Source organism: Juglans regia, chromosome 8, assembly GCF_001411555.2.
Source record: "Juglans regia cultivar Chandler chromosome 8, Walnut 2.0, whole genome shotgun sequence".
In the NCBI taxonomy this organism is placed as follows: Eukaryota; Viridiplantae; Streptophyta; class Magnoliopsida; order Fagales; family Juglandaceae; genus Juglans; species Juglans regia.
Window position 1 is genome coordinate 10,427,306 of NC_049908.1, and position 13,991 is coordinate 10,441,296.

Consider the following 13,991-nt stretch of genomic DNA (forward strand, 5'->3'; position numbering starts at 1 on the left):
ATCCAAGTTTATAGAAATGCCCGCAAAAATAATAATTTATCAATATTATTAATTTCATTTTTAAGAAAATTAAATATAAATTTGTCGATGTTTGCGTAAACGTAGGTTATATAAGAGTTGTTAATCCTGCATTAATCGGTAATAACAATATGAGTAACTGTTTTATAAACATTTAATGACAAAGTTAAAAAAATATAAAATGAAAATGTTATTTGGCATACATTTTAAAAACATTCTGCTTGTAAAGTTGTGAACTATGAACCGATCAGTGTGCTAACACGTGCAGCTTTTTCTCCGTGCGTTAAACTTGAAACATTCAATAGATTAAACACCCATGCCGATTGCCGAGTAAAACGATATCAATAGCGGACTAGTATTGATATATATGATTCTCGTGCTGGATCAATCGCTCTGTCCGACCCTAGTTGGTGTTGGGTTTTGGTTTTTGGATTCGTTCTCCCGAGAAAGAACCAGTTTTGGAAGAGAAATGGTGGAACCGGCGAGGCCTCAATTCGTTCTTTTCGGATCCTCCATTGTCCAAATGAGCTTCGGCCATGGCGGTTGGGGTACTGCCATTCTCGCTGAAATCTACGCTCGCAAGGTATCCTCTCTCTCTCTCTCTCTCTCACTCACTCACTCACACACACACACACACGAAATACATGTGTATTTGTGTGTCATTTAGTTCAATGTTGGCTTATTAGCTTGGTTTGTGAAATTTGGTTCACGCACAGTAAAACATGTTATCGAAGCCGATCTTTTTTCCTATTAAAATGAAGCCCATTTTGGTTGACCCTGGCAAGGAGGGCATTCGTCTTAGGGCCCATGATGCATTGCCGTTATAAATCAAGATATTGGGTTTGAACTTGTCAATCGATTCATCACCTTTCAAACATAAATAATATCTATTCGAACCCTTTTACTAGTAGCAGTACATCTTGGATCTGCCAATTATGTTATAGCCGAAGTCCTACTTATGGCGACCTGGTCGAATTGGAGCTCCAATATAAAGATCTTCATTAGTCCAATCTACATATAGTTGGAATCTCAGAGCCTTTATTGTTTATGACTGTGGAATTACTCTCTACCGTTTTGTTCTGATCATAGCATTCCATAAAAACTTCATAGAACAGTGGAAAGGGAGTTCTAGTTCCCATAGTGGTTCATTGTTAATTGGACCTCTTCGTTGCTCTTGATAACTCCCTTTGTATCCCTAAAATTTAGTACCATTGATGGGGAGCTCTACAAGGAATCAGGTTTTTTCCAGCGCTCAAAATCGTCGCAAATATCTCTATTAATCGTTGCATTTGAGAATTTTCGACAATTTTTAATTCGCTGCATTTTTGACGAAATTAAAGTGCATTTTTTGATCAATTTCAGCCATAGGAAAAAATCATCGCAAAAAATTATTATTTTCGACGATTTTTGTGCATCGTAACTGTCCAAAAAATTGACAGAAATGGCATTTCCGTTCACCATTAAATCGTTGAGAAAAATCAATTGCAGCACCATATATCATCGCAAAAAGTTGAAAAATTGCTGTAAAAAACTTGTTATTTTTCCTAACCGTTAAAAATAATTGTCGCGATTAAAATTCACCGGAAATAAGTTAAATTGACAAAATGTATTTCCGGTGATTTTTACTCACTGGAAATAGTTTTGGAAAAAGAAAATGCACAAATACAAAGATGAACCATGCCCAAGCTATATATGGACATGCAAGTCATAAACTCTCTTCAAGGAGAGGGGAGAAATGATACTTTTAGCACACAAATCTCTCTCAATAGAAAGATGAAGAAAACTAATTTGGATCATCAACGAAAATAAATACTTAGATGAAGATATAAGTTAAAGATTCAGGCCTGAAAATGAAAATAAGAACATTTACACAAGACAATAACATAAAAAAAATTATATGGGAAGAAACCATAAACATAAAATCATACAAAATTAAATCACGACACAGTACTCATAGTTGTATTCAATGGGATAAGTTATTTAATATAAAACTAGCTTGGATCATTTTTTTTTATATGATCTTGTATTCAATCGCCATCTCTACAAGATCATATAAAACTAGCTTATTTGAAAGCACCAAATCTGCATTTTGAAACAATGGGATAAGTTATTTAATATAATCTTAAAGGGAAACTCAATAATAGAATTTAAGCAAAACATACCCTCATGGCTTGTTGCACCAAGAAAGCCCCTCTCTTCAAAGACACGTCTACATATATGACTAGTTTTTGATTTATGACAGTCTATTCAACTCTAAATTAATTTGGAAAGTGATTGTCAACAAAATTCATCATGCAAAAGGGATGAATTTTAAGTTTGATTTCATAACCACATGCTCATATTGATTGGTTATACCAATGTAAACTAAAGATCACCATGGCATATGTACTTTTCTCTAAATTAAAACCATGGCATTTTCCCCTTTCATATTCATGCTTCTTTTTTTTTTTTTTTAATTTATTGATAAAAAAGAAATAGCACAGGACCAAGAATAAGACTCAGTCTCATACCCATCATGTACTTGCTCCAATCAAACCTAAGACTTCTACAACTGCACCAGATAATGAAACTCCCTTTTGTTGCAACCATTGAAAAATAAGCATATAATGAGTGTCAAGTAAAGTGTCATGTTCCTATAAAAAAAAAAAAAAGTAAAGTGTCATGAGGTACTTCGGCTACATCTTTTTCTATCAATAGAGTTTTATTCTTACTTATAAAAATATGTCATCATAAACAAATAAGTCAGAAACTAACCATAACAAGAATCTCTATAGTTACATAAGATAAAATCATTTGGCTCTCGGTCACTTGTATTATCAACTCCTCAATATTTCATAAAAACTCTAGTCAATAGGATCTTGATATGTGGTATTATCTAAAAAACATAAGAGAGAATTTTAATGAACCAACTTTGTAAGTTAAATTAATCCAGATTAAATCTTGGGATCTGTTTAAAGAAGATCCAAAGAATACACATTCCCCATTTCATCATGGCCATGAAATTTAAGTTCTACAGAAAGTACTAAATGGATTTTAGTTTAATAAAAAATAGAATAGCAAAACCATTAGGTAATAATTTACAGTAAGCAACAAATCATTCAACCACTCTCAAATAGTATCAATAACCTTATTCCTAGACTTCATCACTCATGGTCATACATTCACTCCGTATGACTAGTTTGTGTGAACCCTTGTTAGGATGATGATTCCCTACTTTGGCCAATTTGTATTACTACTATAGCCTTTAATGATAAGTTCCCTAAAACTAGGTTTTACCTTACTTCTTTCTTGCTTATCCAAAAGCATAATAATTTTACCTTAATTGGCTAATCCTCAAAACGACACAATTGTAATCGATGTCATTTTGTTCGATACGTATCTAATCTGTTTTAAGCTTTTAATCAATACAAATAATGACCTCAATTACATGATAAACACATCTTTATCAGTATTTGCATAAAATCTTTTTACTATAATATGCTACAAATTATCCATATTTCTCTTTTTGTTTACACACTAATTGCTGATTTCTCAATCAATTCATGTGCAAGATCGATGACACCCATCAGGTAAAGTCTATCAATGCATTAAACGTATAAAAAAAAATGTTATTACATATAGATTCAATAAAAAAAGAGCAACCATGTGAAGAAAATATGCTTGTTTATGAAAAACACAATATATAACTCAACATACCTAAGTAATGTGCAGGCATTTTAAGTTCTAAAAAATGTAAAATATTACAAACTGTGTAGAAATTAACATGAAAGATGAGTAAAAATCTCTTGGTCATGTCCAATTGATTGTAAATGAAGCCAAACATACAAAAGTTTAACATTAGGGGTGTAAATTTAAATCGAAAAACTGAAAAATCGGATCGAACCGAACCGGACCGGATGGTCCGATTTTGAACCAGTCTGGTCCGGAACCGGTTCCTATATTATGAAAACCGGCCGGAACCCGTCCGGTTTCGGTTTCGTAGTTTTCGGAACCAGACCGGACCGGACTGGACCGGACCGGTTGGAAAAAATATATATATATATATAAAATTAATTTTATATATTATACAAAATATTTATATATATAAGTTTTATATATAATATATAATACTATATTAAATTTTTATATATAATATATAATTATATATCATATATGAAATAATTTCATATTATAATTTATAAATTATAACATAAAATGTTAATCTTAAATATGAACATTTGTAATTTGTTTGATCATGTTATTAATATAATTATATATAAGATAATATTATTATAATTTATAAAATAAAAGTTTAATCTTAAAAATAAAAATTTAATTGATCAGATGCTTTAAACATAATATATATATTAAATTATTAATAATATTTTATTATAAGAAGTAACATTTTATTATATGTTTTTTACATTTAAAAAAAACCAAAAAACTGGACAGGATCGGACTGGAAACCGGTAAAACTGGATGTACCGGTTAGGAGGGTAACCAGGGCGTAATCGGTTTTGAAAAATGAAAAACCGGTACATACCGATTCGATCTTAGATTTTGTCCAAAACTGAATCGGACCGGTTACACTCCTATTTAACATTTATCGTTAACCTTTGATGTGCATATATCTAGTTGGATATTTACTTATTACTTAAACAAGAAGCTGAGTTTTATGCAATTGCAACTAAATTTTAAATATCTTTTGTTTAGTAATGACTTTCTTTGGTAGTATTGCTTTCTTTTCCTTTCTATAACTAATTTTTTCTTAACAAAAGGTACAAGTTGAAATGAAGGTAGTGAAGGTGAAAATGTGAATAGAAAATGGAGTGCGTAAAAGCGTGGATAAAATTTATAGAAAGAAACCATGCATATATGATTAGTATCATCCAAAATGAATGTGTAAGGTTTTGCACAAGTGTCACCAAGGTGGTGCTCACAATCATTACACCAACTTCAGCTATGCATGCAAGAACAAACTGAATTTCATTAGCAGAATTTCGTGACACCAACTTCAACTACAACATAACATTAGGTGCTCACAATCATCACTCCAACTTCAACACAGACTCATAAATTTACTTTGTTTCTCACATCAAACTTGAAATAGGAAACAACAAACAAATAAATATAAATGACAAACTAACAAAATAATTAAATAAAAAAGCACAAACTCATCGACCCAAAAAAGCAAACAAATAAATACAAATGACAAACTCAAACATTTCAAACTAAAAGTTGGAAATAAGCATGATTTTTGGGTAGACATAGCATAAAAACAGCAAGCAAAACAAATAAAAAAAAGAATTATAAAGTTTAATTCAATTTCAACCAAAAGTTCTCAAAACCCAAATTCTCAGGTCAAACACCTTGTATACACTGACAATATTCATTTTAAGGGCTTGTGTGCCAAATGCATAAAATAATTGTGCATTTGGCACCATAAATAAACTGTATAAACACCGACAAAGTACCTGTCTTATGCAAAGTTGGTTAGCACATTTCTATTAACATCATCAAACTCTACCCTGGCCATTTCAGAGACTCGGACTCAAACAGAGGAAAACCAAATTCTGGTTTTCCCCTCCGTATGTACCATTCATTTAACACGGGAAATATTGAGATAAAGGATAAACAGAAGATAAAGTTAAATGAGTGTTGCGTGAGCAGATGAGAAATGGGAGGGAGCTTACTGCACAAAACGTAGGAAAAATCCCCAAAACCCACGGACTACACAAATAAAATTCATTTCACAGAAATTTCATGGGAGTGGGAATTAACTTGAAGTGAATGTGTGTGTGTTCGTGAGAAGCAGAGAAGGAGAAGGCCCTTACCATCGACCGGCAACTCAAAACTCCAACAACGAACACAAACGCAAAGCAGGAAACTTACAAGAAATCTGCAGTGGAGAGAGAGAGATAGGGTTTACTGTGAAGAAAGAGAGAGAGATGGTGAGAAATACCTCCAGGTTTTTCGTGCACCGTACGAGAGACGAAGACAAATTGGGGAGAGAAGGGGGAGTAGCTGGAGGGAAATGAAAAAGGGCAAAACGTGAGCGAATTAAATTTTGGCAGTTTTTGCAGCGAGTTATTATCGTAGCAAAAACTATAAGTTTTGCTGCAAAATATGCGAGGCTCATTCGAAGATTTATAAAATGTTGCAAATTCTCATTTGCGGCGACTAAAATTCGTTGAAAATAGTATAATAAATTTGGTAACATGAATTTTACGGCGACTATTTTCACCGCAACAAGAGGATATTGCAGCAATTTTGATTTCAACAAAAATAAAATTGCTGCTACAGTTAAAAATAGTTTATTACGACGAAAAAAGTTGCCGCAATAGGTAAAAACTCGCCGTAAATAAATAAAAGTGATTTCAGCTTCAGATTGTCTCATGAGTTGCTTTGGAATTCAGCGGCGAATTAAAAATCGCGCGCAAATGATGACTATTTGCGACGATTTTTTTTGCAACGATATAAAAATCGCTGGAAAAAGCCTAATTTCTTGTAGTGGCTATGTCTTCTATTCGATGCAAGATTGCCAAGTATGTTTGTGGAACTTTCTCTATTAGGCCATCTGGTATACTTTTGTCTTACAAATTAAGCTATGACTCCCAACATTACATTTCTTGGTTCTAGGATGCGGCTCTACAGCCTTCCTTGGTGATAGTTTATTTCGGCGGTAACGATTTAATGGGGCCTCACTCATCTGGCCTTGGCCCTCATGTACCACTTCCTGAATACATTGAGAACATGAGAAAGATTGTGACTCATCTCCAGGTACTTGCTTCACATACCAATTGATACAACGTTGCCATGTTTCATGTTTGAAGCAAATGTAAGACTGTGTAGTAAGATAGAATTAGATACTTAAAAACAACTTGTCCAATTTGATTCTTGGATTTTTATATCGTTATCATTTCTATTCTGGGAAAATGTTTTAGCAACTCCTGGAAACTAAGGGTGTTCAACAGGACCGATTTTTTTTCGAATCCAGTCCAAAACCTGGAAATCTAGGTGCATCCAGGCGGTTATCCTCCTAGATTACACCCGGACGGTTAAAAAGATTCCGGATCCAGTTATGTAACCCGGTTATCCGTAATCGGGTCATTTAAAATGAAAAAAACTTGCCCCTTTCTAAATTGTCTTCGACTTTTTGGGTTTGTTTTCTCGAATCGTTAGGGTTTTCTCTCTCGGTCTTGAATCCGCCGTCTCTCTCAGTCTCGAATTCGCCTTCTCTCTCGCTTAGGGTTTGAAGTTTTCTCGTCTTCTCCAATCCCTTCTGGCCTTCTCTCTCAAGGCTCTGTTATCTCTCGCCCCTTTCTTGTCTTCAGTATTATATAAAATGTTAATACTAAATCACTAAAAGTTTATAACTAATACTAATAGTCTAATATAGATTAATGACTATAGTTATAATTAATACTACAAGTTTTTACTAAAAGCTTATAACTAATACTAATATTAAATATATAGTTTATAACTAATACTAATATATAACTTATAACTATACCAATAGTCTAATATTAATACTATTATATAGTCTAATATATTATTTAGCTATACTAATATATAAGTCTATAACTAATAGTTGTAGACTATTTAACTAATACTAATAGTCTAATATAGACTGTAGACTATAGTTATACTTATAATTAATACTAAAAGTTTTTACTAAAAGTTTATAACTAATACTACTAATACTAATATTAAATATATATTTTATAACTAATACTAATATATAACTATACTAATAGTCTAATATAGACTATAATTATACTTATACTAATATTGCTATACTAAATCACTAAAAGTTTATAACTAATACTAATATTTATAACTAATAGTCTAATACTAATATTTATAACTAATAGTCTAATACTAATATATAACTATACTAATAGGCTAATATTAGTACTATTATATTGTCTAATATATTATATAGCTATACTAATATACAAGTCTATAACTATTTAACTAATAGTCTGATACTAATAATTTAATATAGACTATAGACTATAGTTATACTTATACTAATATAGTTATACTAAATCACTATAACTAATACTAATATATAATTATACTAATAGGCTAATATTAATATTATTAGACTATGGTATATTAAATGTATTACAAATATATATATATATTATATAGTCTAATATATAAAATATTTGACTATAGTATATTAAATGTATTACAAATATATATAGTTATATTAAATCACTATAATCACTATAGTCTATTAAATGTATTATAAATATGTATAAACTTTAATTATCATTTAACAAATAAACACATTAAAAAGAATTAAACTTAAATTAAATAGTAAAGGGCCAAAGGCCAAACGGCGCCTTTTCAATTTGAAAACCCTAAATCATCTCTTTCGTGAATCGCATTTCCAGTTCCCGCCTCTCGTCTCTCACTTCTCAGTGTTCTCACTCCTCTACACAGCAGTCTGCTCTTTCCTCTCGCTCTCTCCGTCTCTCGTGCCGTCGTGCGCACTGCGCTCAGTGGCTCACTCTCTCCGTCTCTCGTGCCCGTGAGTCGTGACTGACTCTGCTCTCGTCTCTCACGCTCTCGTCTCTCGCTCTCAGTCTCAACTCTCCCGTCTCTCACTCTCAACTCTCCCGCCTCTCACTCTCTCGTCTTTCAACTCTTTCGTCTCTCACTCTCAACTCTCCCGTGTCTCACTCTCTCGTCGCTCTCAATCTCTCCTCTCAACTCTCGGCCCCTGTCTCAGTCTCTCTGCCGATCTGCCCCCACGGTAAGTTTTTTTTTTTTTTTGAAATTACATACTAGCCTACTAAGATTTTTGTGATTGGTTTTTGTGATATTGGGATTTTTGTGAATTTGTGATTGCCGATTGGGTTGATTGGGTTTTGTGATATTAGGGTAGGGTTTTTGAATCCGAAATCATTACAATGTTTTCTTGCATTGTGTGTATTATCTATTTGAATTTCATCCATTTTGCATTGCATCCATCATCAATTATTTGAAAGTAATAGCATAACAAGAATGTGGATGCAAGTCTCCAGCTATCATCCTGCTGAGTCAAAATCCGCCATCTATATTGAGTGAAAGGAAGCTGATAATGTTATACTTAATACACAAATAAATATCACCGAATAATTTAAAACAAGTGATTGAAAGTAATATCTAATGCAAGAAGAATCCCTGAATTTTACATATCCAGGGCACTAGCCTAGACAATTAACTGAAAAAACTGAAGTAAGCAGCAGGTAGTTGGTGCAGTCTTCTTTTAGGGGGTGACAGTCATGTACACTGGGAATGCTCGAGGCTCCAACTTCACTTGGAGTTCAGTTTTGTTCCACTTTTAATTCCAAAAAAAGGAAAAAAAAACTCAGGTCAGATTTTTTCTTTTAGTTCCAATCGTAAAATGGTTTTTGATGGAAGAGCAAAAGCAGTGGTTCAAATGGCTGTATCCTCTCTGGTTTCTTCGCCAATTTGGTTTGCTTCATTCTAAACTGAAGCAAATACACAGTTTTAGAGAGGTTTAGAGAAAACCCCATCACGACAAAGCTTAAGTCATGAAACCACCCACAATTCCTCAAAGCCAAAATGGTAAACGGGTAAAAACAAAAAAAAAAAAAAAAGGAAGAAGAAAATTTACCAATCCAATAGACTATCTTGAAGAATTGAAACACAAGCTGAGATGGATAAAAGTACCAAAATCCATAGAGAGGGAGAGAGATTGAGACGGAGAGGGGCTCACCTTGGGTTATTGACGTCTACGATGGAGATATTGGCGGATCTGGGTCTATCTGCGATGTCAGAGTTTGCAAGAGAACCTCAACCCACCGTTCGGAGTTTGAGAGCGAGAGAAATGGCTGGGGTTAGCACGGGGTCCTTAGAAAGAGGGCTCGGTGAGGGGGACAGATCGAGACTGAAGGGGGTGAGGGAGATGGGGTCTTGCAGAGAATAATACCTTAAATTTCAGAGAGGTTCGCCAGATGAGGTTTGCCAGAATCTCCAATGGGGACCTCGATACCATTGGTGAGAACTAATGAAGTTACTGGAGAACCAATGAGTTTGGCGTTGGTTCTTTGTGTAGAGGAATGTCTAGAGTCGAGAGTGCAGTTTGATGGGGATATCATGGCTCCCTTGGTCTCTCTTCCTCCAATAGCGGATTGGATTCTGCCTAAAGTTAACGAGATTCAGCAGTTCGTGAGAATTTTCACATGGAGGATGTGAAGACCAATTTAAAAAACTAATTACTGCGATCGAGGCAAGCCGCACACTTGAAACCAAATCAAGCTTCAAGAAAAGCAGGGAGTTACAACTTCTTTTTTCGGCAATCAACTACAATGCTAAGGGTGGTAGTTCAACTAGAGGGAAGTCTAAAGGGAGGGCATTGTGAAGACGGGAATCAAGGTGTTGGGGTTGGTGTTCAGGTAGAGTTTTAGTTCTACGGGAAACAAGGGATTGGGGTTGGGTCTGATGTACTTTGGGTTGGTTTTTTATGGGCTTTTTGGGTCATTTGGGGCTTGTTGGGTCATTTTGGGCAAGATGTTTTCTTGTATACATACAACAGTGTACTTGGTTTCTCCTTTTGATATATACAATATTTTTACTTATAAAAAAAAATGAAATGAAACGCACGATTTGTTTAAAAAAAAGAAAAAGAAAAGTCATGTAGGCTGGTGTGTGGAGGTTGAGGGAATGGTAGGAGGTTGTATAGCAAGACTCTATTTTCTTTGATAACATGCTTGTTGAAATTCCCCCCTGCGGATAGTGGTAGTTTGTCAAAATTTGAAATCCTTCAGTGTATGTGAATTTCATCGCAATTAGGTTTTCTTCTATATCCAAAAACACTAATCCATGTGTTTTTAGATCAAGGCCAATACTCATTTCGTAATTTAACTGAAAAACAAGTTTATATACATAATTGGGCTATTAGATTTTAATAAACTTCAGAAATGGAAATGGATTGAATTCGTGTTAGAGTAGTAATGTTCTGTAGCTCTGCTATACTAATGCATGGAGGTGTTTTGATGATTGTGAACGTTCCTTGGGGGATTTTAGGGGTTTTTTCTTTAGTTCTCTCAGTTTTTGGGTGCAAAATCTTGTAAGGATTGGGAATTCTTGTAATGTTTTGCTTTAGCTTTATCTTTTTTTTAGCTTGTATCTAGGTATTTCTCTTGTACACTTCCTGTGTACCTGGCTTTGCCTATTTACTTGAATAAAGTTTCTTATTACCTATATAAATTTTTTTTTTTACTGGTGTTATTTTATCGCAGTTTAATTTTGGATCTTGCTAGATATAATATTTTCTTTTATTTGCCTTTGCAGTTATTAACGGGTTCTGAAAAAGTGGTTTTAATGTGACTGTTGGTCGTGAGCTTCAAAAACAGCAATTGGGTCCTTAGTAAGCTGTCTCTCATGACCTGAGATAAACGATACGAGTGACAAAAAAAGGTTTCAAGAATGGCAAAATTCTATGACATGGATGATATTATTACGGATGAAGAGGTTAACACTTGTGTCATCCCATGCTGGATAGTTTTGCTTCCAACCATTTCAATTTCTTAATATAATTATGTGTTCTGTTTTTGCTCATAGGTTGTCTCGGTTGTGTTTGAAAAGGCAGCATGTGGAGTGGGAATCGATCCAAGTTCCGAAACTGACAGTGTAATTTCTATAGAAACTGGAGTTGAGTGAGTGGTTGCTCAAATGTTTCTGATACCTTCCTTGACGTTTTCTCCAGGTTGAAGTGGGTTCAAAGGTAGAGCTGCCTTTTTGGCTTGCACACGAGTTGCAACTGAGACAAGCAGTATCAATGAATGTTCCCACTTGTTTCAATCAAAAGTAAGATCATAATAAAGTTGGGTGTCATTTCTCCCATTTTAAAGTTGTAATATGAGAGCTTATATAATGACTAAACTTATAGGAGAAGCATATTGCATGCTGTATTGTGGTAAATGTGTAGAGGGATTGGACCTTTGTTGTAAAAATCTGGCTTTTGGCTGCTGAAATTTGTCTTTAAATTATGCTATGAGATCTCGTTGCTAGATCCTTAATTCTGTGGATTATTTTGTTTATCCATTGCTAATAAACAAGCATCTTCTTGTTCCGAGTTACAACCATAGTCACATCATGTTACTATTTCTAAGCCTTTGTAGGAATTTGCTTGGAACTAACCCAATTGTATTGTTGCCAACCCATCCACTATATCATGGACTAATTTACGAATATTTTTCGTGTGTTGAAATGTAAAACCTATAATTTACTTGTCTGTTGTTTATAACAGAACGAGGTTGGAAATACAGGCTGATTCTGCATGTGTGGATCTGAGATCTCGATGCCCATTCTTCTATGAATTTGGATGCAAGATAGCACCACTGTAAGTCTCGACGTACTCAATTTTTCTCGCTTACATTCACTTAATAATGATTGTTCTTTTTGTGGCTTTATTTAAATTGTTGCTTTCATAAAATGCATGGTTTAATATTATTCTTATTATTGCACTTTCGATGGACAGCGTGGGTGTTAGAACCATTGGACCTTTGCTCTTATCTGCGTTTAAGAGCAGGTACAAGGAAGTCCTCACCAAGGCACACACTGCAGCATTTCCAGCAGCTTCCAAGCATCTAACAATTTTGACAAAAGAAGAAACTAATTGTGAGATTCATTTTTACATATTAAAAGCATTGCATCTATCCTTTTGATCACATTTTATGAAGTTACATTGATAGTCTTGTTGTAATGCTTTTGTTAGTGTATGAGGCTGCTCAATCCTCGATGACAGCCTTTAAGAGGTGGCGAATGGGTGGCCCCAGATTTCAGAGAGCTTCCGTTCTTGGTAGGAAGAGAAAATCAACTGATTAGTTACCATATCTTTCTTTATGATTAATCTCTATCACAATGGGGGGCCTTGTCCGTGAGTATTTGAGATCTGTGCCCAGAGTTTGTATACATGAATGAAATATAATGTAAGATGCTAATTTAAAACACTTTAGAGAGCTGTTTTTCATTGATTAACCGAAGGTCCTGAAGTAGCGCTCGAACAATATGATGTGGTTGCAATAAAGCGTTGGAACAATATTTGATCTCCAGATGTTTGCTCAAGAAAGTTTATGTCCTGTCAAATTGTTGCCATTCCATTTCCTAAAGTACTTTTGTAGCTGTAATGACTGCTTAATTCTAGGAGGACAATAACTATGATGGTTTGCCAATCCATAAACCTCAACCTTTTGCGTAGGGTTAACTCAAACTACTAGTCTTGGAAACTATATGAACGAGCTTATAACCCGCGCATTGATCGTTGTGTATGTTGGTTGATGTCTATTATTATTTATTTTATTTTATAAAAAATTGAATAGGCAATAAAAAAAAGGTTAAAAAATGCATATAAAAATATTCATTATATAAAAAATACCTATAAAAAATAATAAACATAAAGCCTACAAAAAAAAAGTCTTTTAAAAAGTGTTAACAAGATTTATTTAAAAAAAAAAAACTTATCAGGCCTATAAAAAAGCCTTTTAAAAAGTATAAAAAAGTGTGTTTTTTTTTAAAAAAAAAAAAGGTTTTAAAAGTGTTAACAAGATTTATTTAAAAAAAAAAAAACTGGAAATAACATCCAAATATCAGGTCTATAAAAAAGCCTTTTAAAAAGTATAAAAAGAGTGTTTTTTTTTTTAAAAAAAAAAAAAGGTTTTAAAAGTGTTAAAAAGATGTTTTAAAAAACAAAACTGGGTATAAAATCTGGATATCCGGGTCTAAATTGGGATATCCGCCCGCTTTTCAGAAGCCGGATTCTGATCTTTCCGAATATCCGAATCTGGATGCACAACCCTAATATAAGAGAAGAATCCAGGTATGTAAAATACATGATTTATTGGTATTAAAGAGTTTATTCGATTACTGACTTAGGCATCAAAGACGTTCCTCCCCCAAGCCGTCTTACTCTTTGGTTGCAGGTGATCGTGAGGTGGTGGCAGTGAAACATGTCTATAACAGTTGGCACCGTT

The 13,991-nt window shown here is 33.8% G+C and overlaps 2 protein-coding genes across 2 annotated transcripts; both read left to right on the forward strand.

The window, feature by feature from the left end:
- The first annotated feature begins 487 nt into the window (after nt 1-487).
- On the forward strand, nt 488-6,801 carry LOC118349180 (GDSL esterase/lipase CPRD49-like). Its single transcript, XM_035692756.1, has 2 exons — nt 488-601; nt 6,637-6,801. The coding sequence occupies exons 1-2, from the start codon at nt 488-490 to the stop codon at nt 6,799-6,801; spliced, it is 279 nt and encodes a 92-aa protein (XP_035548649.1).
- Nucleotides 6,802-8,365: 1,564 nt separating this feature from the next.
- LOC109004306 (DNA replication complex GINS protein PSF3-like) lies at nt 8,366-13,073 on the forward strand. Its single transcript, XM_018982824.2, has 7 exons — nt 8,366-8,764; nt 11,311-11,490; nt 11,581-11,649; nt 11,726-11,826; nt 12,269-12,361; nt 12,500-12,639; nt 12,737-13,073. Exons 2-7 carry the CDS (start codon nt 11,446-11,448, stop codon nt 12,844-12,846), a joined length of 558 nt encoding a protein of 185 aa, XP_018838369.1. The 5' UTR covers nt 8,366-8,764; nt 11,311-11,445; the 3' UTR covers nt 12,847-13,073.
- Nucleotides 13,074-13,991: the final 918 nt, after the last annotated feature.